This window comes from Sander lucioperca, chromosome 13 (genome assembly GCF_008315115.2).
Source record: "Sander lucioperca isolate FBNREF2018 chromosome 13, SLUC_FBN_1.2, whole genome shotgun sequence".
Classification (NCBI taxonomy): domain Eukaryota; kingdom Metazoa; phylum Chordata; class Actinopteri; order Perciformes; family Percidae; genus Sander; species Sander lucioperca.
The window spans coordinates 26,969,451-26,997,014 of record NC_050185.1 but is presented as its reverse complement, the minus strand read 5'-3'; the positions used below and the strand labels follow the sequence as shown (position 1 = coordinate 26,997,014).

Here is a 27,564-nt window from a genome sequence, read left to right as displayed (position 1 = left end):
CTTTAAAGGCTGGGTCATGACCAAAAGAACGAGATCCAGGGTACAAGTGACCAAAATGGGTTTTCTCAGGAGGATGGCTGGCGTCTCCCTTAGAGATAGGGTGAAAAGCTCAGTCATGCGTGAGGAACCTTGAGAACAGCAGCTTATCCTTTGCATCGAAAGGAGCCAGTTGAGGTGGTTCAGCATCTGGTAAGGATGCCCCCTAGGCGCCTCCCTAGGGAGGTGTTCCAGGCACGTCCAGCTGGGAGGAGGCCTCGGGGAAGACCCAGGACTAGGTGGAGGGACGTCCAGCTGGGAGGAGGCCTCGGGGAAGACCCAGGACTAGGTGGAGGGACGTCCAGCTGGGAGGAGGTCTCGGGGAAGACCCAGGACTAGGTGGTGGCACGTCCAGCTGGGAGGAGGCCTCGGGGAAGACCCAGGACTAGGTGGAGGGATGTCCAGCTGGGAGGAGGCCTCGGGGAAGACCCAGGACAAGGTGGAGGGACGTCCAGCTGGGAGGAGGCCTCAGGGAAGACCCAGGACTAGGTGGAGGGACGTCCAGCTGGGAGGAGGCCTCAGGGAAGACCCAGGACTAGGTGGAGGGACGTCCTGACGTATATCTCCAACCTGGCCTGGGAACGCCTCGGGATCCCCCAGTCGGAGCTGGTTAATGTGGCTCGGGAAAGGGAAGTTTGGGGTCCCATGCTGGAGCTGCTGCCCCCGCGACCCGACCCCCGGATAAGCGGATGAAGAATGGATGGATATTTGGCTGATAGGAGGTGAACATGGTACCCGTATCTCATTCACAAGTGAAGAGCTCGTGAACTTCAGGGCAACAACACCATCAGACTTATTTCCCACTTTTCTTCTCCCTTCACTGGAAATTTTGGACATTCTGGTCAAAGGTGCGCTCACCTTTGCTCACGCAGCGAAACGCCGGAGGAGAGGGAAACAGGCCGGTGCGCTGGTGCATCTCCGCCAGCGAGGATCACGCACACCGTTACCTGGAATATTCCTCTCTAATGTGCGCTCTCTGCCCAACAAAGTGGAGGAATTACAACTGCTGTTGGGGGGAAACAGGGACTTTTCTTCATCTGCTGTTTTGTACTTCACGGAGACGTGGCTCTGTGGATTAATACCGGACTCTGCACTGCAGCTGGCAGGCTTCCAGCTTTTCAGAGCGGACAGAGACACGGACCTCTCTGGCAAAACTAAAGGTGGAGGAATCTGTTTCTACATCAACAGCGGTTGGTGCAACAACGTGACAGTGATCCAGCAGCATTGTTCTCCTGACCTGGAGTATTTCACCATAAACTGTAAGCCTTTTTATTCACCCCGTGAGTTCCATTCATTCATTCTGGTCGGTGTTTACATCTCACCGCAGGCCAACGTGCAGGACGCACAGCGCATGCTTGCCGACCAGATACTGTGTGTGGAGCGGACCAACCCGGAATCCCTAGTTATTGTCCTTGGTGACTTTAATAAAGGGAACCTCACTCATGAACTCCCTAAATACAGACAACATATTAAATGCCCGACCAGAGAGGAGAACATTCTGGATCACTGTTACACCACAGTCAGGGATGCTTATCACGCCGTCCCCCGTGCTGCACTGGGGCACTCTGACCACGTCATGGTCCACCTGATCCCCGCCTACAGGCAGAAACTAAAGCTCTGCAAACCTGTAGCGAGGACATCAAGGAAGTGGACCAGTGAGGCTGTGGAGGATCTCCAGACGTGCTTGGACTCTACTGACTGGGATGTGTTTCAGGACTGCTACCAACAGTCTGGATGAGTACACAGAGGCTGTGACGTCATACATCAGCTTCTGTGAGGACTGCTGTGTTCCATCAAGCACCAGGTTGAGTTACAACAATGACAAACCCTGGTTCACAGCCAAACTCAGAAGGTTAAGGCTGGCTAAGGAAGACTCGTTCAGGAGTGGGGACAAAGACAGATTTAAAGAGTCGAAGTTCAAGTTTAGCAAGGCAGTGAAGGAGGCTAAACATCTGTACTCTGAGAAGCTCCAACGCCAGTTCTCAGCTAATGACTCTGCGACTGTCTGGAAAGGACTTAGGCAGATCACCAACTTCAAGCCTAAAACCCCCCACTCCTTCAATGACCGACACCTAGCCAACGACCTGAACGAGTACTACTGTCGATTTGAAAGACAAAAGGACAGTCCTGACACCATCCTCCACGACACCTCCCTACAGCTACAGCCACTGTGCATCACCTCCACCTCGCCCACCTCAGCAGGGTCCTGGGCCCCCCCACCAATGCCCTCCTTAAAGGTCCCCTCCACCTCCACCCACCGTCCCACCTCAGTGACGACTCTCTCCATTCACGAGAGGGACGTCAACAGACTCTTTAGGAGACAGAATCCCAGGAAAGCTGCTGGACCAGATGCTGTCTCCCCATCCAGCTTGAAGCACTGCGCTGACCAGCTGTCTCCAGTGTTCACAGACATTTTTAACACCTCACTGGAGACATGTCACGTGCCAGCCTGCTTCAAGACCTCAACCATAATCCCTGTCCCCAAGAAGCCAAGGACCACAGGACTTAATGACTTAAGACCCGTCGCCCTGACCTCTGTTGTTATGAAGTCCTTTGAGCGCCTCAAAGACATCACCGACCCCCTCCTGGACCCCCTGCAGTTTTCCTACAGAGCCAATAGGTCTGTAGACGATGCAGTCAACCTGGCCCTCCACTACACTCTCCGGCACCTGGACTCCGCAGGAACCTACGCCAGGATCCTGTTTGTGGACTTCAGCTCTGCCTTCAACACCATCATCCCGGCTCTGCTTCAGGAGAAACTCTCCCAGCTTGGTGTGCCTGACTCCACCTGCAGGTGGATCACTGACTTCCTGTCTGACAGGAAGCAGCATGTGAAGCTGGGGAAACACGTCTCCGACTCACAGACCATCAGCACCTGATCCCTCCAGGGCTGCGTTCTTTCTCCTCTGCTCTTCTCCCTGTACACCAACAGCTGCACCTCCAGTTACCAGTCCGTCAAGCTTCTGAAGTTTGCGGACGACACCTCCCTCATCGGACTCATCTCTGATGGAGACGAGTCCGCCTACAGGTGGGAGGCTGACCACCTGGTGACCTGGTGCAAGCAAAACAACCTAGAGCTCAACGCTCTAAAGACAGTGGAGATGGTTGTGGACTTCAGAAAGAACCCAGCCTCACCTGCCCCCATCACTCTCTGTGGCTCCACAATTGACACTGTGGAGTCTTTCCGCTTCCAATGTTTCTTTCGTCCCAGCTCTCCCCTACTTGTACTTTACTTGAATCTTTTCTTTTCATGCTACCTTCTACTTCTACTCCGCTACATTTCAGAGAGAAATATTGTACTTTTTACTTTATCCAGTTCTTCAACTTTCTGTAAATATACAGGAAATGTTTTACAGTGTAACAAATTAAAGAATTCTTCCAGTGAAAATAAGTAATCATTTGCCCAAACATCATCCTTACACTCAGGACTGAGAAACATTCAGACACACTCTTATTTTATCTTCATGTTTTTATTTCTCTCATTCCCATAAAATCAGATGTGACGTCATGAGAGTCATCACAACAGTGAAGTAACATTCAAACACAGACAGACAGATATAAGATATAAAACCCCAAATTAAAAGAGATTTCTTGATGTGTTGATGGCTGCAGATGGCCAGAGGTTTTTAGAAGATGTCCAAGAGAAAGCAGCAGCACATAGCGGCTAAGCAGCCGGCCAGACACGAGCTCTTAGAGTCACCACCACGGTTGATGCCATTATTCGGGTCAGACACGAACACTGAGAGAGAGAGAGAGAGAGAGAGAGAGAGAGAGAGAGAGACACACACACACACACACACACACAACTGGTTACAACTTAAGGACACTTTGTTTCTCTCACTATGACTCTAGAGTCACTACTCACTCTGAAGATAATCACCATCACTCTCTCACTCGCTCTACCACACACACACACACACACACACACACACACACACACACACACACACATCAGAAGCTGTTGGGAATCTGTAGAACAAAAGTCTCTGGCTCCCTCTGCTGACTCTGAACACTAACTACACCCCTTTATTTCATTTAAAAAAAGGTTTGTTTTCTAATCTAAGTCTACATCTCCACCGCTATTTTTTGGTTTTTAAGCGTTTGAGTTTTGAGCCCAAAGTGATCTCAGTGCACCGAGTGTTTATATCTCCAGTAGAAGAACTAATTTCTGTTTAAACTAACACGTCCAAACCTCATATCTCATCAACACTGCACTTCATTCATTCAGAGTTCAGCGTTCATTAATACAGGAGTAGAGAAACAACAATAATAACAAACCACCTTATATCACCCTGTTGCTACTGATGGTATGACTTTGTTGTCCTCATGGCAAAGAATGGGTTCCTTTGGTATTTAATTCACTTTTACTTAACAACAAGCAGCAACCGATATATAACATGACCAAAAACACGCCCATGCAGGGTGAAATAATGTGAAAAGTCAGAAAGGAGGATAATTCCACTTAACACACACATACTGTCAAGAACAGGGCAGGATCATACTAACCAAATTTTGGATCGGTGAGCAGGGCCCACTGTTGCACCGTTCAGCTCATGAACTTTCATTATGGGATTGAATTTTGAGAAAGGCAACCTTTCTTTAGCAACAGTATAGGCTGCCCTGAATGAACTGGCTGTCTCGTCAAACATAGCCGAACTTAGTTTGACAACATTGCTTGGAAGTACTTCCAGTACCAGTACAGTACATGTAATGTAATGTAATGTACTTCCTTTTGTTTGATCGCTGCTATTTCAGCATCTCGTTTATGGGCAACACTGTGTATGTAGATTGTTTTCTGCACAGGGCTATTTACTGTCCCATTGATCCAGGCAACCGACAAATGCACGCCAATTTTTACTTCTCTGAAAGTAAGAGAGTCTTAGCTTCCTTACAGACGATGCATCCAAGTCCACCCTCCCCTGTAACCAGCCAGGGGTTTCTTTCCTCCCATGACCTTCACTGATTTAGTCCCCATTTCTCTGGCAGTTGATCAGTTGTGTCCATAGTGTCAGACCTGGCTTCTTCATCCTCCTTTTCTGACGTAACATTCATCTCTGCCCCACATTCAGCACCAGCAGCAGCGGCAGCAACAGCAGGTCTAGTGGTGGTAACAGCGGTAGCATCGTCTTCAGTCCCAGTGCTATACACCATGCTAGCAGGTGTTTTTTGTTTTTTTGTAATAAACCCAAATTTTGCCAAAGTTGTACCTGATGTTGGTAGCACTCTTTCTACTTTTGGTAGCATGGCTGCTGGTTCGGAACTTTACACAATTTATTTTTATTTTGAAAATCAAGCCATGAAACAAATTTTGACCAGTTCTTCTAAAAGGGTTAATGTTTGCAAGCTCTAAAAATGATAGTGTGCTCCTGTGCCCCCTAGTGGCTTGGTGGTGAAGTACATAAACAACCATGCTACAATCACGATATGCCAACCCAGTCTCACGGCAGTTCGTGAAATAGTCACGTTATTTAATCTATTGATTCGTGTTCACAGGGACATTTTTCTCGTTTTTTTCGTGGTGGCCAGCACGAAAATGTAAAGTAATGTATTTCAATGGGAAGCATATTTCGTAGGGAGGTAGGGAGTAGCATGAAAAACCGAAAATCCGCGTAGGGAGGTTGGTCAGGGTGGTGGATGGGTCAAACATTACAGGACTTTCACCCGGGAGACTGGAGACTGGGGATCGCGTCCCGCGTGTGGCGTTTTGTTTCCCCGTTGTTTTCCTAATCACAACCGTCCCGTTATTGTTGCGCGTCCCCAGCAGCCGTCTCCCGGCATGTGAGGCGTCCTTTCCCCGTTGTGTTTTTCCTAACCCCAACCTCTGAATAGGTGGTTCCCATTTCGTGCTGGTCACCATGAAAAAAACGAGATAAACGTTGTTGTACACAAATCAATAGATTAAAAATAACGTGACAATTACATGAACTGCCGTGAGACCGTGTTGGATATGCGCCTAGCAGTAACATAGGCCTAATGCATTATTATGGAAAACATGTTTCTTTTAGACTGTTTATTAACATAAATATGTCTCAATATATTGAAGGAAAAAGTACTTTATTTGTGATTTAAATAATGGTGCTGATAATTTTTAGAGACCCCAACAGGTGTATGATTTTAATGCTTTCATGCGAGCTCAGCTCCCACTGACTCCCATGTAATTCAAACCCTGGCCAAAGGTCTCCATTTGCGGCCGTTGAGACTGAAACACAACCCCGCAGATTCCAAACCAAAACGGGTCAGAAGTGTTGCAAATGTCTCCGGTTTAGGGGCTCGGAAATGCCAGAGCAGGAGGAATGAGAGGGGGAACACCAGAGCAGGGGGAATGAGAAGGGGAAACACCAGAGCAGGGGGAATGAGAGGGGGAAACACCAGAGCAGGGGGAATGAGAGGGAGAAACACCAGAGCAGGGGGAATGAGAGGGGGAAACACCAGAGCAGGGGGAATGAGAGGGGGAAACATAGCAGAAGATATTTTTACTTTTTAAAACCAAAACGTAGCAATGTAGATGTAGCCTCACTTGCTCTACACACACACATGCCAGCTCTATTGTCTTAAAGAGAACAACGCACAAGTTTAAACTTCAGGCCACTTACGTAGGCAAAGGAGTAATCTCTGTGTGGGGCCTCCACAGAACCATAAATCACCCTTAAGCAACCCCTCATGAACAGCACCAGGCTTTGATGCAATCGTAAGCTTAGCGGCCAACGGTGGAAATGCAAGGTCTGGCAACCCACTGGCCCAGAAAGACTTCTACCATAGACTTTACATTGCAAAAGACTTCTACCGTAGACTTTCCATAGCAAAAGACTTCTACCATAGACTTTACATGGCCCAGAAAGACTTCTACCATAGACTTTACATTGTGAAAGGCTTCTACCATAGACTTAACATGGCCCAGTAAGACTTCTACCATAGACTTTACATTGCCCAGAAAGACTTCTACTATAGACTTTACATTGCCCAGAAAGACTTCTACTATAGGCTTTACATTGCGAAAAACTTCTACCATAGACTTTACATGGTCCAGAAAGACTTCTACCATAGACTTTACATGGTCCAGAAAGACTTCTACCATAGACTTTACATGGCCCAGAAAGACTTCTACCATAGACTTAACATTGCGAAAGACTTCTACCATAGATTTTACATGGCCCAGTAAGACTTCTACCATAGACTTTACATGGCCCAGTAAGACTTCTACCATAAACTTTGCATGGTCCAGAAAGACTTCTACCATAGACTTTACATTGCGAAAGACTTCTACCATAGACTTAAAATTGCAAAACACTTCTACTATAGACTTTACATGGCCCACTAAGACTTCTACCAGAGACTTTACATGGTATAGAAAGACTTCTACCATAGTCTTAACATTGTGAAAGACTTCTACTATAGACTTTACATGGTCCAGAAAGACTTCTACCATAGACTTTACATGGTCCAGAAAGACGTCTGACATAGACTTTACATGGCCCAGTAAGACTTCTACCATAGACTTTACATGGCCCAGTAAGACTTCTACCATTGACTTTACATGGCCCAGTAAGACTTCCACCATAGACTTTACATGGCCCAGTAAGACTTCTACCATAGACTTTACATTGCCCAGAAAGACTTCTACCATAGACTTTACATGGCCCAGAAAGACTTACTCCATAGACTTTACATGGCCCAGAAAGACTTCTACCATAGACTTTACATTGCGAAAGACTTCTGGTCAAATGGTCCTGGTTCAAACCATCATCATCGTTTTAAGTTGTATTATAATGGCTGTAAATCTTCATGTGTATTATCTTATGATACATCAGAGGGCTGTATGTTGTAAAGCCTGTAACGAGGATGTACCATTATTAACGTGTTTGTTCCCAAACTGTCCCACCAAACGCATGGCTTTGGGATGCATGGCTATTTCCCTGTGATGATCCTGCAGGGTAGCAGGGGGCCGAGGGGCCTCCGGGGGGTTGGGGGAAGTATGGAGGAGGGACTTCATTATTCACCTGGACGTATAGATAGATAGATAGATAGATAGATAGATAGATAGATAGATAGATAGATAGATCTAGGCCAGGGGTGGCGAACCTGCGGCTCTTTGCCTGTTCCTTTGAGGCTCTTACTGAGCGGCTGGGGGCTGGGTTAAAAAAATAAAAGGAAAAAAATAAATATACTGTGTGTATATATATATATATATGGACCCTTTCATGTTTCGTATCGGTCGTTAACATCATAGGACAGTAACTATGTGGTTTGTTTAACTGGTGTTGCCGTAGCTAGCTGTATATCGTGTATTGACAATGCACGGTAGGTGCTGCTAGTGAGTGAGTGAATAATGGCAGAGTCAGGAGGGAAAAGTAAAGCTAAGCGCAAATATGAAGAGGAGCACAGGACATTTTTATCTGAGTGAGAGGAACTGTATGTTTGTGTAACGAAATGGGAAGCCTTTCTGCTTGATTTGCGAGACTTTGCTATCGCATTTTAAAGCATCAAACTTGGAGTGCCATTTCACCTCACTCCATGCTAACATCACCTGGGATTTCCCCAAAGGCAGTGAACTTCGCAAGCATAAGGTAAATACGTTGAAACGGCAGTCAGAGAAGCAGACTCAGCTTTTTCGAAAATTCGCGAAGCGCTCTGAGACTGTCATGTTAGCATCATATCAGGTAGCATGGAACATTGCTCGTGCTAAAAAGCCATACAGTGGAGGGGACTTTTTGAAGACGTGTCAAAGATGTCATCGCTATCCTCGTGCCTTAAAATGACAATTTAAAGTGGTCTTGAGAAATGCCTGTATTTCAGCATTGCTTTGGATGAGAGTTATGACATTCAAGATAAGCCTCAGTTGGCAATATTTGTATGGTCTGTGTCAGAAGACTGCACAATTAAGGAAGAGCTGCTTGACATTGTGCCGTTAAAAGACAGGACCTGTGGCATCGACCTGAAAGAGACACTCATGACTGTTGCTGAGAAGGCAAATTTGCAGTTGTCAAAACTGACAGCAATGGCCACAGACGGTGCACCAGCTATGTTACATGACCCCCAGTGGATTTCAGATTTGGGGTTTCTGGTCGACATGCTGCATCATCTGAACAAACTGAATGTAGATCTGCAAGGAAAGTTAAAAATGCTGCCTGACCTGGTGCAAAGTGTTTTCACATTTGTCAACAAGCTCAAGCTATTCCAGACCCATCTTCAAAAGAGAGAGCTCACACATTTCCCCTCCTTGTTGAAGGCAAGTGGAGGAGCAGCTAAGGTTTTACAAAGGAGCACTGCATGCTATGCAACACTGGTTGAAAATCTGCAGCAGAGTTTTGAGGACAGATTCTGCAACCTGAGGGAATAACCCTTTCACTGCTGAATCAGACAGTTTTAAAAGCCCCTTTAGTGACAAATGAAGCAGCTTCCCAGTTGAAGATAATTGAACTTTGTGAGGATGACAGACTGAAATCTGTGTTGAGAGAAGGAACCACAGAGTTCTGGAAAACAGTGCCCACAGACAGATATCCCAATGTTAAACAGGCTGCCCTCAAGCTAATGTCAATGTTTGCAGCAACTTATGTCTGTGTATCAGTGTTTCTACACTGAAACAAGTAAAGTCAAAACATTGTTCTGTTCTTACCGACACACACGTGAAAGAGTTGCTTCGAGTGGCCACAACTGAGTACAAGCCAGACCTGAAAAGGCTTGTGAATAAGAAAGAGTGCCAAGTTTCCCACTGAGTCAGTCTAGGTAAGAAAGAAACCTATAAAACTGTTCTGCTTTGTATTGACTGTCATGAGATCTGTAAGTTGCTGTTGCATGTGTTGTGTGGCTCTTTGCTATGGTGCATTTCTTTTTTTTGGCTCTTTATGCTGGACTGGTTAGCCACCCCTGATCTTGTCAGAGATACATCTCAAAAGCCGGAGGCGGTCTCTACGTATAGATATCTATGGTTGGGACTCTCTGACCTACCTGTGGTTTTTGGCTGCTCCCTCTGGTACCCTTGGTACCCTTGGTACCCGGGCTGATTCAGGTAGGGTCCCGGGGGTCCCACTGGTGCTGGGAAGGTGTAGTGGTCTCCTCCACCTGTGTAGGCCTGAGGGTAGGTCTGCAGAGGAGACACACATGGGTGTTGTTATTCCACAGTAACATTGCTACTAACTTCTTAACCCTCCTGGTGTCCTGGGGTCAAATTTGACCCATTTTCAAAAAGTTTCTATATCAGAAATGTGGGTTTCTTTCAACCAAATTGTCAAAAAAAATAACATGGATGGTTCCATACAACGCTCTTCACATGTCAAATAAATAATTAGTTCACTACTTGCATTGAATCTGGGTGTTTTATTCAATTTGATAGCATTTGAAAAAAACATTGATAAAAGAATGTTGAAAAAGGTGACAAAAATGTCAGGAAAAAGCTTTTGTAAAGTAGGGGAAAAACAACAAAATGGTCAAAAAGCGCCAAAAAAAATCGACAAAAACATCAGAAAAAGTGACAAAAATGTGGAAAAAAATTACAAAAACGTCAAAATTTTTAAATTTTGACCCTGAAAAAAAAAAAAGATGCATGGTCGAGGGACAGACAACACAAGGGTTAAACAGCTTGTTTTGTATAGGCTATATTTGTCTCTGTTTCTGTATTTAATGTTTATTCTTATTAATGTTTAATATGTTTGTTAGTGTGTGTATCACTCACAATCACTGCAAAGGGTAACTACTGTAAATAAACTCTTTATTCTGATTGAGAATAAACAGAGAGGTGAAGTCCCGCCCTTTCCTGTGTCCACCATCGGACTTTATGGCTCAATTTAAACAGTATCTAAACATTATCTGTCTCTCCCTGTTCACTACCGGACACATTTTTCCCGAAATAGTATCTAAACATTATCTGTCTCTCCCTGTTCACTACCGGACACATTTTTCCCGAAATAAAGTCCAACGGTGAACACAGGAAGGGGTGGGACTTTGCCTCTCTGTTTTAAATTCTATACCTAAAAACATATAAGTATTTTAAAGGACAATTTCAGAAATACATGTACTTATTTACATGTATGTACTTACAGTTGACTATCACTGCCTTTGTGCAACGTGACAATATCATGAATTAACATACAAAATGTAATCCTTTTATATCTTTAAAGTGTTTAAAACTTTCAACAGTGCATGCTGGGTACCTGGTATGGCACTCCGGGGAAGGCTGCCGGCTGAGAGCTGAACCCTGCAGAAAGAAAGCCCAAAGGTCACATCATCAGATCCACACGGTAATGGTAACGCCATTTCCCAAAACTGAACATTTTGACACAAACTCTTTACGAAAAAGGGTTCTGCCTAAAATTATACAGAAGTATTCATATTATTTCAAGTATAAAGTTGTAACGTTTTGACACATTCTCCTGAACGGTTTCGTATGATGTACTACGAAATTCTGGCGACAGCCGGTCTGTCACACACTGTAACAAAAAAATCCACAAGACCAATTAGTGTGCTGGCTGCGTGGCGTGAGCGTGGCGTGAGCGTGGCGTGAGCGTGGCGTGAGCGTGGCGTTTCGGTTGCGTGTCAGCTGCGTGGATTTTTCTATGTCTTTACACACCAGAAACGTGTCTTATGTGGCGCTGCTGCTGCTAGCCTTGTCTGTACACATGTATGTTTCCCATTGATTTACTGCACTCAAGGAGTAGTATACTTCATGTTAAAGGACAATTGCGGGGCAAAACGAACCTAGGGGTTAATAACAGATGTGTACCCACTCTGTCGCTCTCTGGGACATGTTTTCATGCTAATTGAATTAATTTTATAGCTTGCAATTTTATAGCTAGCGCCGACCGCTGATTAGCTTAGAGCGCTAGTATTCGGGGCACAGGGAACGTAAAAACAAATCGCTATTTATACCACTAAAAAGGCTCAAAATATCACTAAACATCAACGGTAGCATAATGACAGCCCCAAAATGTCAACTGAAGCATTGAGAACTTTGTAAGTGTACAGACAGTTTATTGAACGAAGGGCTGTGGGAGCTCCATGAAAGGGCTACGAGAGAGAGAGAGAGAGCTACCGGTAGTCAATGCCGCAACACAGCCTCGTACTTCGGGAAACTGGTGGTGTACATGCGGACATTGTGAAGCTATGGCCACCCAACAGGAGTGTCTGTGTTGCACGGAGTGGGACCTGTTGCGTCGTGATGCCCAAGAGACGCAGTGTTTTGTACAGTCTGAAGATTTCCCCTCTCTGATAAACAGGGCTGTACTTGAAACTTATTCGGCAACCCAGACCGGAGGGACCAGATGGACAGTTATCCAGTACGTACACTAGACAAGTTATGCAGAGTGTGATTATTTAAGATATACTGAGCAAATTGCTTTTGATTTTAGTTTGCATCGCCAGCTGTAAGTCATGACTGGTTTCCAAGATGGCGGCGGCATGTAAACATGAACGCGAGTGTCTTTATAATATATCTTTTCAGTATAATTATGTTTTTGTCAATTTGAAAACTTGACAAAAACATAACTAAAAAAACACCAAAAAAGTGACAAACAAATTGGAAAGAAAGTGACCAAAAAAAATGGAATAAAATCAAAAAAACCGTTGAGAAAAGTGTAGCAAAAGAACAACTAAATGTTGAAATTTCGACCCAGAAAAACCCAAATTTGCAGGTCGACGGGAAGACAACACAAGGGTTAAACTCCCAAAACTCAGAACCAACAGAACACTCTTTTGTACCAGCAGCCTTCTACTTCTTCATTCTATAAAGAACCATAGATAACTTATTGACTTAGTATTTATTGATTGTTTACTGTTTTTAACTATGCCTGCAAGTTAGGCAATCTCTGTATTGTGTGTTGTGTGTGTGTGTGTGTGTGTGTGTGTGTGTGTGTGTGTGTGTCTGTGTGTGTGTGTGTGTGTGTGTGTGTATGTGTGTGTATCTGTGTGTATGTGTGTGTGTTTGTGTGTGTATGTGTGTGTTGTGTGTGTGTATGTGTATCTGTGTGTATGTGTGTGTTGTGTGTGTGTATGTGTATCTGTGTGTGTGTGTGTGTGTTTGTGTGTGATTTGTACTTCACACTTAAAATGCTTAAAAAAGTGACCAAAAAAATCGGAAAAGGTGACCAAAAAAAACATCAAAAACATCGCCAAAGGTGTCAAAAACTTCTTTTAAAAAAAAGTGACCAAAATATTGGAAAAACACACTGTCAGGGTTTTGGTATTGTGTTCTGTTTTATTGTGTAGTCTTGTTTCTCTGTTTTGCTTGGTTTCCTGTTTTATTTTGTAGTCTGTCTTGTCTCCCTTGTCTTGTCTAGCTTTCTTCCTGTCTTTGTTTGTTTCCCGCCTTTTTTGATTTGTTCCACCTGTTGTGTCACCTGCCTCTCGTTCCCTCATTACCTTGTGTATTTAGCCTCTCTGTTTTCCCTTGTCTCTTGTCGGATTGTCTCGTCTTGTTGCTGTGCGTTCTGTTTGTTTCTGCATTCCCTGTCGTTGATTTCCTTTTTGTATTGGATTATATCTCCAAGTAAGTTTTGCTTATCTTTAATAAAACTCTTTAAACTGCATTTGGGTCCTAACCTTGCCTGCCTTCGCACCAGCTCTGATACACATCGGAAAAAACGACAAAAAAACGTGTTAAAAAACTTGACAAAAACATAATTAAAAAAACACAAAAAGTGACAAAGACATTGGAAAGAAAGTGACAAAAAAATGGAATAAAATCGACAAACGTTGAGAAAAGTGTAGCAAAAGAACAACTAAATGTTGAAATTTTGACCCAGAAAAACCCAAATTTGCAGGTCGTCGGGAAGACAACCCAAGGGTTAAACTCCCAAAACTCAGAACCAACAGAACACTCTTTTGTACCTGCAGCCTTCTACTTCTTCATTCTATAAAGAAACATAGATAACTTATTGACTTAGTATTTATTGATTGTTTACTGTTTTTAACTGTGTGTGTGTGTATCTGTGTGTGTTTGTGTGTGTGTGTGTGTGTATCTGTGTGTGTTTGTGTGTGTGTGTATGTGTATCTGTGTGTGTGTGTATGTGTATCTGTGTGTGTGTGTGTGTATGTGTATCTGTGTGTGTGTGTGTGTGTGTATGTGTATCTGTGTGTGTTTGGTGTGTATGTGTATCTGTGTGTGTTTGTTTGTGTGTATGTGTGTCTTTGTGTGTGTGTGTCAAATATTTCCTTTATAAACTGATGAACCTGCAGGGTAGCCGGGGGCTGAGGGGCCTCCGGGGGGTTGGGGGAAGTACACAGGAGGGACTTCATTATTCATCTGGATGGATGGATGGATGGATGGATGGATCTGAGAGAGGTAAGCAGAAATAGTTAGCATATATTATGGAGTAAAATTAATCTATGTTTGTTTATATATTCTATAACAGGTTCAGGTTATTCTACCAGAGCTATTCTACCAGAGCAGAAACCTCCGTTAGCTCGGGGTCTGTCTACCTCGGAGGGTTTACGCTTCATGGATCAGAATCTAAGGGCCCTATTTTAACAATCTGAAAAAGTATCAAACACCAAACGCAAGTAGCTTTGTGGGCGGATCTCAGGCGCTGTTGCTATTATACCGGCGAGATAAATGACTCTTGCGCCCGACGCAAATGTAAAATGGGTTGGTCTGAAGTAGCTACATTACTCATAGGTGTGGTTTGGGCGTAACGTGTAATAAACCAATCAGAGCGTTATCTCACATTCCCTTTAAAAGCAGGCGCGCTTGTTCCTTGGTGGATTGCTATTATAATGGTGGATTTGCTAGGCGCACGCTCTTAATACATCCATGGGTGCACGCCAGGAGCGGTTCACAGCTGAGGAGACCGACATTTGTTATTGATTTTTCTGAAAATGTAAATAAAGAAATGTCACAAAAACATACTTTCTGATGTTTTGGGCTCACTCTCACTGAATCACGAGGTTATGAATGCATGGTGACATTTTTGCAATGTAGTCTAACATTAGACCAAGATGACCTCACTATAGACGATGCAGCTCTTTGGTCTCTCCTCTCCCATGCTGCTGCTGCTGGGGCATTTGGGTTAAGTGGCATCGGCACAAACAGCTCAACATCATATCTCCTTAAGTCCTCTAATATTTCCTCATTTATGTCATCAACACATCCATGATTCATGAAAATTTTGTGTAAAACAAGGTCATATTTTACCTTGTTTTTATGTATGGTTTGCAAAAATGGGAACTGCTGGGTCCGTGAGATGAGATAAGCAAAGTGTATGCACGGTGTGCACACTCTACATTACAGCCAAGCATGCGCCCTCCTCTTTTCGCTGACCTGCCCCCCGGAGCGCAAGTTCATTCCCTAATTTACCGACGTGAGTCTGTGGAGGGGAAAGTCCGCTTTGCGTCGGGTGCAAAATAGGAATGATGCATGTGTCGGTGTACGAAGTCAATTGCGCTGGGTGCACGATAGGGCCCTAAATGGTGCTAGGTAATACATCTGATTTCATATAGGCCTACTGCTTTAGCAAAAGGTTGCCTAAATGCCATGTATATAAATTTGCTAACTAATTGATTGCACGTTTTGTGTAAATTTGGACTTTTATACGTTTTATTGCACATTGTTTAAACGGTGAAATGGATCTACTGATCGCTGTGGATTCCTTTATTGTCGTTGGATTACGACAAAATACGGATCTTTTTTCTTAATGTGTCTTAACGTTTTATGGTGTGATTGTGCTTTGTTTCTGCGTTTGGAGAGGCATCTCAACAGACTGGAGGTCCAACACTGAGTGTTCACTGTTACATTTTAGTTGAATTTAAGTGTCGGGCATCCCGCCACCGTCTGTCTATCGCGTTCCAAGACAGCCGTGCCATGATTGGATTTCATAAGGGCGAGTTGTTAAATTGTTACAATGTAATTTAAAATCTGCTTTAAAAATAAACATATGTTTATTTAGCATGTTTGTTTTGTCCATATGTGCTCATGTTGTGTTCCCCAAGTGGTAGGTTGCCCCCCCCCCCCTGGCTCGATTGTCAAACTCCACTTAAGGAAACACTGTCAGAAAAAGAGGTAAAACACAGGTCCATTTTTGTTCCCTAAGGTACAAACTTAGCAAATGCTCCCTTAACCCTTGTGCTGTCTTCCCGTCGATCGGGCAACTTTTGGTTTTTCTGTGTCAGCATTTGAAATGAAAACTTTATTTTACAAGTTTTTTGCGACGTTTTTGCACACTGTTTCCCCCAAATTTTTTGTCACTTTTTCGATTGTTTTTGTTGATTTTGTTGTGTTTTTTCCTCCCTTTTTTAGAAGTTTTTTTTTACCAACATTTTTGTCATTTTTTTTCTCCAAATACTATCAAATTTAATAAAACACCCAAATTCAGTGAAAGCAGTGACCTTATCATTTATTTAACTTGTGAAGAGTGTTGTATGGAAACATCCACGTTATTTTCTCTGACAATTTGGTTGAAAGAGACCCGAATTTCTGATGTGGAAACTTTAAAAAAAATGGGTCAAATATGACACGAGGAGAACAGGAGGGTTAAAAGTACAAAAATGCATCTTGAAGGTACAACTATGCACCTTCCATTGTACATTGTGTACTTTCCGAGGTGTAAGGTACATATTTTGTCCCTTAATGTTTAAATGTAAAATGGCAGGAATTAGTGGATGCTCATCACAGCAGAAAATTAATGTCATCTCTCAATATAGAAACACAAGTTAATCTATACTATATTCAAATTCAATAACTGTCAAAGTAAATTAACTGTGTAAATTAATGTTTTTTTTTTACAACAATGTACCTTTTGAGGGTACCACCCCAGTGACACACACACACACACCCCCCCCAGTGACAAGCTTCTTTTCCTTAAAGGTACTGTGGTCTTCGGGTCAAGTCTGACCCCTTTTCAAAGTTTTGTATCACAGCAACAGCGCCCGAGATCCTCCCACAAAGCTACTTGCGTTTGATACTTGCGTTTCAGATCGTTGAAATAGGGCCCTTAGTTGTTTTGTGTTATTTAAAATGTTTATAAAATATCTGCTCATGCCAGAAGTAATTATTCCACTCATTTTTGAAACAATGCAATTCCCCGTTTCTGCCCCCCTGCAAACTCTGCGTATGAGCGTAACGTGGTAAAGACCGTTACACATCGTATAGAGACACACGAGACATGTTACACAGAGACGCTCCCGCAGTCGGAGCTGGAATATAAACACAAACGTGTGTGCCGTAATGTTGTCATTTCTTTTGGTTTTATACCATCATCCATCCTCCACCCTCATCCTTTAAACTACCCCCCCCCCCTCTCTCTTCCACTTTTAACTATTTATTTTAGTTTTAGTTTCCCATAATACCATCGACACCTTCAGGATTCTCTGAAAGTGTTTACTATGGAAACGTACTTGCGTTGATCCAGAACTAGGTCAGATATATATACGTCCACATGGAGGAGCGCTGACTCATGTCTCATGCTTTGTGCCTAGATTGTAACATAGATATACCTATATATAACCAATGATTTTCCCTTCCCCTGTCACTGGTTCTGATGTTTTGGCTGATCATACAGGCCTCTAGGTGGGTCTAACTCAATTTCCCTACGGGCCACACTAGAGACAGACATGAGGAGTTTGTTGACATGCTTTTATTTTTTTTTAAGTCAACAATCATTTGACTGTATTACTGCATGTCTCATGTAGTCTTTCTCTCTTACAGTTTGGTCGACATAAAGCCCTAAAAAAGCTTTAGTAAGCTTAGTTTCCATCCAACGGCTTTAAAGCGGATAAAACCTCTCTCTGTCTGTCTGTGTGTGTGTGTGTGTGTCTGTGTATACACACAGACACACACACACACACACACACAGACGCACCCACAACTTTGTGGGGACCTGTCATTGACATAATGCATTCCCTAGCCCCTTACCCTAACCTTAACCATCACCACTAAATGCCTAACCTTAACCCTTACCCTCACCCTAACCATAACCTAATTCTAACCCTAATCCTAAAACCAAGTCTTAACCCTCAAACAGACCTTTGAAGTTGTGGGATCCAGCATTTTGGCCCCACAAAGCTGTCCGGACCCCACAAGTATACTGGACTCCCGGTTTTTGGACCCCACGAATATAGTTAAACAAGAACACACACACACACACACACACACACACAGAGACACACAGAGACACACACAGACAGACAGACAGACAGACAGACAGACAGACAGCCTCCAGATGAATGTGTGTGTTTAAACGTCTTGTAATGTATAAGTGGAGCGTTGCCCTAACTCTGATTCATCTTTTCAAATTAAAACTGAGGGAGAGAAAGAGTAGTCTCCTTCCTCCAGTCCACAGAGAACTACATGACAACTGTAATGTTATACAACAAACTACATCTCGACAGACTCATGTGACACATTCATTTAAATCACGTTGTTGAGTCAGGGCTCCGTCTAATGTCTGGTCAGCTGCCTCCATACCAGCTGTAATCTGATTACTGGTTTCCATGGAAACAGACAAGACTGTTGACTCGACTGTTTCTGTCAAACAGACATTTTGTTTGTGTTGAGAAAATGTCCCAGTAAACATGTTTCCAGTCGAACCAGTTTAACTTTTACTGGTGGTTTTTAAATGTTTTTTTAACGGACTTTTGAATGTGTAAATAAAACACCCTTTATTATAAACTCACGTTTAAATCTCCCTAATTTTAAGACACAAATTACACTTCAGAATTAAAGGACACTTAAATATTATAATGTTATATAGCCTAATATATTCAAACCGTCAACCAGACTGAGGATTTGTAACTGATCAAACTGTTTAAATGACTGATTATATTCCGCCTTAATCCGAAAAAAAAATAGTATTTAAGGGGGTAACTGGTGCAACAGGACAATAATATTACGATTAGTTATTATAAACTAAACCATTAGACACTATTTACAATACAGAAATAGTTGAAATAGAGTTGAGTTCATATACAGGAATACAGAAATATGAGTCAACTTTCTACAGAGTTAAGTTCGCAGCGCAATGCCAGACTCCGTCCATAAATCTCAAATTTTATTGTTTTCAGGCGCACCAGTAAAAATTACCACGGGAAGAAAATAATTTTCATGACATATTTTACAGTCCAAGTGTTCACTCTTTCATTCGGCTACCATCACATTCAATACCCCGCGCGCATTTAAAACATATTGACGCTTTTATAAGTTTTTCCTGATGTCATCTTACGTGAGGTTTCAGGCTTAACAGCGGGAGCGCAAACTGTTACCCATTCAAATAAACTTTGACTTCATGTGAATATGTTACTACTTTATGTGAAGATGTTACTACAGCTGTTGCTTGTTGAACCATCTGAAATTTGTGCACAAATCTAAAATAATACAAAAAGCCTACGTTATTAAACAACGTCCCGTGAGAAATAACTCCCTAAAAGTCTCTTAAATGGTGCGTTTTTTCAGTGGAGTCTGGTTCAGAATCTGAACTTACCTTCAGGTGTTTGACGAGCTGTCGTCGCTCCCGTTGATTGATGGATCGATTGTGCACGAGGAAACAGCTGACAGCTGCACGAGGACAGGGTGGTGACTCTCTCCCTCTCACTCTCTCTGTCTGTCTGTCTGTCTGTCTGTCTGTCTTTAGTCCGTCGCTGCGTCCGGAGCATTTTGATTGGTTTAACCCTGGTGTTGTCATGGTGTCATTCTGACCCCAAATGAAAACTTTTTTCATTTAAAAATATGTTTTTTATTCATCAAATGGTCTGAAAAGAATGGTAGTTGTTTTATGCTATGCTCTTAATGATTAAATTAAATGTGAAGTAATTTGGTTGAATTATGGTTGTTTACTGAATATAATAACTTGTGTTGTCCTCTGGGGTCAAAGGTCATGGCTGTTTGCTGTGGGGCAGGGCTTCAAGTGGAAATAAGGTTCTGGTACTCTGCATTGGCAAATCATTATATATATATATATATATGACATTTGAGATTTCTACAGTGAAAAACCAAACTTATTAGGTATTGCTGATACAACAATTTATTGTTATTTATTAACAACATAAATGTATGCATTTATTTTAACAAGGTGTGGGTGTGTGTGTGTGTGTGTGTGTGTGTGTGTGTGTGTGTGTGTGTGTGTGTGTGTGTGTGTGTGTGTGTGTGTGTGTGTGTGTGTGTGTGTCTGTGTGTCTGTGTGTTCTTGTTTAACTATATTCGTGGGGTCCAAAAACCGGGAATACAGTATACTTGTGGGGTCCCGACAGCTTTATGGGGCCAAAATGCTGGACCCCACAAGGTTAAAGGTCTGTTTGAGGGTTAAGACTTGGTTTTAGGATTAGGGTTAGAATTAGGTTATGGTTAGGGTGAGGGTAAGGGTTAAGGTTAGGCATTTAGTTGGGATGGTTAAGGTTAGGGTAAGGGGCTAGGGAATGCATTATGTCAATGACGGGTCCCCACAAAGATAGTGAAACGCACTAAGTGTTTGTGTGTGTGTGTGTGTGTGTTTGTGTGTGTGTGTGTGTGTGTGTGTGTGTGTGTGTGTGTGTGTCTAGCTGTTCTGCTCACATCCACATTAACGGTAGTTTGAAGCTCAGGAATCGTACCTTCTGGTTGGACTTGGTCCTACAGTGTGTTGGGGTGTCTGGCTCTGGCACACGGATTCTTTTAGTGCCTTTCTGAAGCCAGGCTAACAACTTATAAACTCGACACATTCGTTTTTAGTTTCCAGGTTGTCAGCAGCGATTAGTCGGCCCACATCGAGCACTGGTGTGGGGTCACGCAATGGTTATGACAACAACAACAATAACAAAAGAGGTTGTTCCTCAGAGGTGTTGGGGCGTTCACATTTTAGTCTGAGAGAAACAGTCAGCACAATGAGGAGCCACAAGCTCCATACTGCACAGGACACTTGCAAGATATTTTTTAATTTAAAAGAAAAGAAAGACCAGGAGGACAATGCTGAACATATTGAGGAAGATGAATCAACTGATGAGGAGGATTTAGGGTCAGAAGATGAGGATGAATCGAAGGAAATTGATGAACCTGACGATGTGGTAGAATCTGAAGTGTCAGAAGGGGAGCACTGCACCTTTCATGATGAAGAGGAAGAATTAACGGATGAGGTAGAATCTGAGGAAGAGGACCCAGCTGAGAGAGAAGAATATCTCCGGTCAAAGGATGAAAAACTGATCTGGTCTTCCATCCCTCCCAGAGACGGACGAGGCATTTTGACAGCAGAGAGAGAGACAAGCCACTGTGGTCCAACTCCATATGCAAGGTCTCGAATTGATGAAATAAAGTCCACTTTTGAGCTGTTTCTGCCAAAGCCTATTGAAGACGTGGTGCTGAATATGACAAACAAGGAGGGCCAACGTGTTTATGGCAGCAAGTGGAGAAAGATGGATCAAATGGATCTGCAGGCATATGTGGGTATGTTGATTCTCGCTGGCGTGTACCGATCCAGTAAGGAAGCCACATCTAGTTTATGGCATGCCGAGTCTGGTAGGGCAATTTTCCGTGCTACCATGACACTCAAGATGTTTCATAAAATCTCAAGAGTGATTCGATTTGATGATAAAGACACAAGAGAAGATCGCAGTGCACGAGACAAACTTGCACCCATTCGAGACGTATGGGACAAGTGGGTGTCTCTCCTGCCGTTGATGTACAATCCCGGCACTGATGTGACTGTGGATGAGCGCCTGGTCCCCTTCAGAGGTCGCTGTCCATTCAAACAGTACATGCCGAGTAAACCAGGGAAATATGGGATAAAAATATGGGCAGCATGCGATGCCAGGTCCAGCTATGCATGGAACATGCAGGTATACACTGGCAAATCTGCTGGAGCGCAGTCAGAAAAACATCAGGGCATGCGTGTTGTCCTTGACATGACAAAAGGTCTGCAGGGGAAAACGATCACCTGTGACAACTTTTTCACTTCACATGCCCTTGGTCTGCAGCTGCTGAAAAGAAAGCTGTACATGGTGGGAACCGTACGGAGGAATAAGCCCGAGCTTCCCCCTGCACTGGTGTCAAAAACAGACAGGGCACGGTTCTCATCAAAGTTTGCCTTCACCGAGACCCATGCTCTGGTGTCCTATCGCCCCAAAAAACAGAAAAATGTTCTTCTGATGAGCACTCTGCATCGGGATGCTGCTGTGAGCAACAGGGATGACAAAAAGCCAAAAATCATCGAAGATTACAATCGCAACAAAGGAGGTGTTGATAACCTTGACAAGGTTACCAGTGTGTACACGTGCAAAAGAATGACCGCCCGTTGGCCTCTCGTTGTCTTCTACAACATGCTCGACGTGTCTGCATACAACTCTTTTGTCCTGTGGTCTGAGATCAAGCCAGCCTGGAATCAGGGGAAGTACAACAGGAGGAGGCTCTTCATGGAGGAGCTTGGGCGACAACTGGTGATGCCTCACATCAAGCGACGCACGGCCATTCCCCGCACATCAGCCGCTGCCAAATTGGTTAATGAGATCCAGCAGTTCTCGTCCATCTCTACCTCAGCAGCAGCTCCCCCATGCCCACCGGCCCTTCCTGGCCCATCACCCAAAAGGAGTAGGTGCAAATTCTGCCCTCGCCGGACTGACCTCAAAACATCAAAAATGTGCCAAAAATGCAATGCACACATCTGCAAAGATCACGCCGTTACTACCTGCCTCGCATGCAACTGAGGGGACATTCAGACTGTTCATATTCCGAAAAGTTCGTTTTTGTGAAAAGTTAAATGTTTTTGAAATGAATGTTGACATGTTTTATATGTCAGGTAATGAGTTGGAATAAAGTTGAGGAAAAGTTGAAATGCAGAGATGGGTGATAATTTATACTTTATGCTTTATCAACCGTCATACCAGACGGGGTTATGTTTGACCCCAGAGGACAACAGGTGTGATTATGGGCTGCCATTAAAAAAATTCAAATGATTTAAAAACAGGTGCATGAGTGCATAAGGTGCATGAGTTCTGGAATAAAATAACATCAATAATATCTGATGTGATAGGATGTCGAATTCCTACTGACCCGATTGTTTTGTTACTTAATGACGACTCTAAATTACACCTACTTGGGAGACAGAAGAAAATTTGGCTAGCCGGCTCAACCGCGACCAAGAAAATGATAGCTCAGCGCTGGCTTCATGTCAGAAAAAGGGTAAAAAAAGGTTTTCATTTTGACCCCAGAGGACAAAAGGTGTAAGGCAGGGGTGTCAAACTCAACTTCACTAAGGGCCCGGACACACAGGGCCGACGGCCGACCCTCGGCAGAAAAGGCAGTCGGACTGATATCACAATCTCAGATAACATCTGCTGATGGGTCTGATAGTGTGTTTCCTCGTGTACCTCTGGCTCTGAGCCTGCTTCCTCTTACAGACACTAAATCAACTGTTCTTTTGTGTTTTGGGAAATGATGAAACTTCACAGTTGACTTAAAAACCACGAATCATTCCCACGGTGAACAACAGTGTCTTTACACAATGTTATGACAACCTTCAGTCTGGAATGTATGTGGGCAGGTTTTTGAATAATTCTATTGAATCGGTAACCCTAACCCTTGCTGTAATTTATAAAATACCACAAAATGCCCAGTAAACCTACCATTAAACATCTTTGCAGTTACTTACTGTAATTTGCATAGTATTATGGGTATTTGCAGAAGTGACAGTGCTGCTCATGAGTATAGGAACCCATGCTAAATTTGACCAAAGAGAGGAATAAAAAAATCATCTTTTAGAAATTGATGTTAATGCCTTAATTAAAAAATGAGGAAAAATCCAACCTTTAAGGACACCAATTTTCTTTGTGAATGAATAATGTATCGTAAATAAATAAATGTTCTTCCTTAAAATACAGGGGGCATAAGTCAGTACACCCCTATGTTAAATTCCCATAGAGGCAGCCAGACTTTTATTTTGAAAGGCCAGTTATTTCATGGATCCAGGATACTATGCATCCTGATAAAGTTCCCTTGGCCCCCACATCATCACATACCCTTCACCATACCCCCCACATCATCACATACCCTTCACCATACCCCCACATCATCACATACCCTTCACCATACCCCACATCATCACATACCCTTCACCATACCCCCACATCATCACATACCCTTCACCATACCCACACATCATCACATACCCTTCACCATACCCCCACATCATCACATACCCTTCACCATACCCCCCACATCATCACATACCCTTCACCATACCCCCACATCATCACATACCCTTCACCATACCCACACATCATCACATACCCTTCACCATACCCCCACATCATCACATACCCTTCACCATACCCCACATCATCACATACCCTTCACCATACCCCACATCATCACATACCCTTCACCATACCCCACATCATCACATACCCTTCACCATACCCCACATCATCACATACCCTTCACCATACCCCACATCATCACATACCCTTCACCATACCCCACATCATCACATACCCTTCACCATACCCCACATCATCACATACCCTTCACCATATCCCATATCATCACATACCCTTCACCGTACCCCACATCATCACATACCCTTCACCATACCCCACATCATCACATACCCTTCACCGTACCCCACATCATCACATACCCTTCACCATACCCCCACATCATCACATACCCTTCACCATACCCCCACATCATCACATACCCTTCACCATACCTAGAGATTAACATGGTTTTATGTCAGTTAGCTTAATAGCTGGTTTGATTTGCATTGAGAGATGATCTAATGGAAAGTACCCCATGCCAATCTCAAGGTATGGTGAAGGGTATGTGTGTGTGTGTGTGTGTGTGTGGGGGGGGATATTTTAATTCCAAAGGCCTAGGGAACTTTATCAGGACTTTATCCCCCCGATTATATATGTCAAATCAGCCAAAATGACTCAGACTGACGACGGCATGGAACACACGGAACAGACTCGAGTCACCGACCTCGCCAGACTGTCCAACGGCCGATTATCGGCTCGGTGTGTCAGCACCTTGAGGGCCAGACATGCATAGTTTACTGACATGCTTTTTAAAGCGTAACTCTCGCCAAAATGCAACCTAGGGTCTTTTTGTGAATGTACCCGAGTCAAACTTTCATTTAAAAGCATATTTAGGACGGAATCGCCACTTTTAAGATTCACCGTATTTTAGTTTTTTGGTCAAATGGCCTTCTGAATGGGAGAGCTAGGGACACTTTGATGCTAGCCTCAAAATATCTATTTTTAAACCACTAAGAAGACTCGACACAAAATGAGACTTTGCTCCAAGTATCACCAGGAGCTCTACACCTTAACCAAAGACTTGACAACATTGGTTGGTGTACCCAGAGTTTACTAAAAAGAAAGGTTTAACAACTCACGTTAGCTGTTGTTCTTCCGGTCTCCGTCCATCTCGCCAGTCAGAACTAGTCGAGGGAGGAGAGTAAAGATGGAGAGCTCCTAAAGCTTAGTTCCATATAAATGCACGGATAATTTGTTGTTTTGTCGTCAATATTGACCTTGTAGTTGAAAAAGGAGCCTCATAGTATAAGAATGACATTTCCTCCTATGGAGTCCATTCATTCACATTCGGAGATCGCCTATTTTGGACTGGGGAAATGGCAGATAGCGTAAACACCAACTGCTAACGTGAGTTGTTAAAACCTTTCTTTTTAGTAAACTCTGAACACTAACAATGTTGTCAATGCTTTCGTTAAGGTGTAGAGCTCCTGGTGATACTTGGAGCAAAGTCTCATGTTGTGTCGAGCCTTCTTAGTGGTTTAAAAATAGATATTTTGAGGCTAGCATCAAAGTGCCCCTAGCTCTCCCATTCAAAAGGCCATTTGACCCAAAAACTAGAATACTGTCAATCTTAAAAGTGGCGATTCCATCCTAAATATGCTTTTAAATGAAAGTTTGACTCGAGTACATTCACAAAAAGACCCTAGGTTGCATTTTGGCGAGAGTTTTCTCTCCTAGTTATTGACCAGACCGTCAGAATAAACGTCACACTGAAGAAATGTTCAACTGTTTATTATTATTTCTACATGACATCATCGCTGTGTTTCCCATAAACAGACTCTCTGGGGTTTTCCTACTGACAACAAACACACCACGCTTTGGCCAATCAGCACGCAGCTGCAGCGCCACTTCATGTTATTATTGTATATATTTCTGAACATCAGTGACATCACAGTTTCTACTCTCCAGGAAATGTTTCAATGACTTCCCATGCTGTCATTAGTTCCTGACATGCAAACTCTTGTTGGCCTTTACTGAAAACAAGAGTTTAAATATAGTTCATTATTTTGGGTATTTTTCCAACCTGGACCCTATTTTCACATGTTTTTGTGTCTGAGTGACTAATGGGAACAACAATCTTTGAAACTAGTCCGGTAAAATCCTTTTAGTTTAACATGAAACAGCCATCACCAAACTCCACCAGACTCCATGTAAATAATCCAGACTTTTAGCGTGTATAGACCCAGCATATTTCCACCAGACTCCATGTAAATAATCAGGACTTTTAGCATGTATAGAGCCAGCATATCTCCACCAGACTCCATGCAAATAATCAGGACTTTTAGTGTGTATAGAGCCAGCATATTTTCACCAGACTCCATGTAAATAATCAGGACTTTTAGCGTGTATAGAGCCAGCATATTTCCACCAGACTCCATGTAAATAATCAGGACTTTTAGTGTGTATAGAGCCAGCATATTTTCACATGTAAATGGGTGAATTAAGGGTTTATTTCAACCAAACCAGAGTGGTGATTGTTGGAACAGTGGAAAGTGAAAGTTTCTGTACGATGATAAAAGTACTGATTATTTACATGGAGTCTGGTGGAGTTTGACTGCTGCTCCCAGCAGTCACTAAGACACAAACACATGTTCAAATTGTTTAACCTTAATGCACCAATCACACACATGCTCATTCCTTTTCATTCATCGTTTTATCTTTTTAAATCTTTCAAATCTTTTAAAGTCTTATTTCATATATTTTACGTTTTTAGAGAAACATTTTGCAAGAAAAGAGTTAAAATATTTCAACTATTAAGTCATAACTTTGCAAGTATAGTTTTACTGTCAGGAAAACTTGAAGAATTACAGTCGAGATATTTCATAAAAAAAGTTCTAAGAATTTTTTCCACCCCCAAAAATATGACTTAAATTAGTAGCCTACCTATTTCTCATATTATTTCCACTTTTTCCTCAAATTATTGCTACTTGTGACTTCTCTAACACCCAACGCTGCAACATTTCCCTAAATCTAGAGAATACGTACGGATTAATATCTGAGCTACAATCAGAGGCTGGACGGGAGTCATCCCCACACTTATTGTTGACATTTCCCCACTTTTTTTGGAATAAAAATAAATGAAAAGAATTTGGAATTTTTTTTGTCTCTTTATTGACGAGCCTTTTTTGCCACGAAAATCTCCCCCTCCCCCCCCCCCCCCAACCGCCAGCTTCATTATCCCCGAAAACAAACGTGAAAACTGAAAACATTGAAAAAATCGTCAACACGAGAAAGAAAACGCTGAAAAAACGTCAACAATAAGCTCCAGAAACGTCCTGACGCTGAAATATTTCCCTAAATATGAAGAATAAACGTACAGGGTAATATTTT

General features: G+C 43.0%; 2 protein-coding genes across 3 annotated transcripts in view; one reads left to right on the top strand and one right to left on the bottom strand.

Annotated features, from left to right (window-relative positions):
* Positions 1-27,564, top strand: part of LOC116063573 (complement C1q-like protein 2) — a 417,866-nt gene that overhangs the window by 97,355 nt on the left and 292,947 nt on the right. The window lies entirely within an intron of this gene.
* On the bottom strand, positions 3,488-21,059 carry LOC116063591 (cysteine-rich and transmembrane domain-containing protein 1). 2 transcript variants are annotated; one of them, XM_031318583.2, is made up of 5 exons: positions 21,054-21,059; positions 14,197-14,299; positions 11,184-11,227; positions 9,982-10,117; positions 3,488-3,775 (listed from the first exon to the last, which is right to left on the bottom strand). In XM_031318583.2, exons 2-5 carry the CDS (start codon positions 14,267-14,269, stop codon positions 3,663-3,665), a joined length of 366 nt encoding a protein of 121 aa, XP_031174443.1. In that variant the 5' UTR covers positions 14,270-14,299; positions 21,054-21,059; the 3' UTR covers positions 3,488-3,662. The 2 variants fall into 2 exon arrangements, with proteins under 2 accessions (XP_031174443.1, XP_031174442.1); XM_031318582.2 differs by lacking the exon at positions 21,054-21,059 and adding an exon at positions 19,437-19,576.

Bases quoted from the DNA above. Each gene is read 5' to 3' on its own strand.
- LOC116063591 (XM_031318583.2), bottom strand. From the start codon at position 14,269: ATGAATAATGAAGTCCCTCCTGTGTACTTCCCCCAACCCCCCGGAGGC. The intron at 10,118-11,183 runs GTACCCAGCATG...TCTCCTCTGCAG, and splicing joins TCCCCGGAGTGCCATACCAG to ACCTACCCTCAGGCCTACAC. The intron at 3,776-9,981 runs GTAGGTCAGAGA...TCTCTCTCTCAG, and splicing joins GGAGCAGCCAAAAACCACAG to TGTTCGTGTCTGACCCGAAT.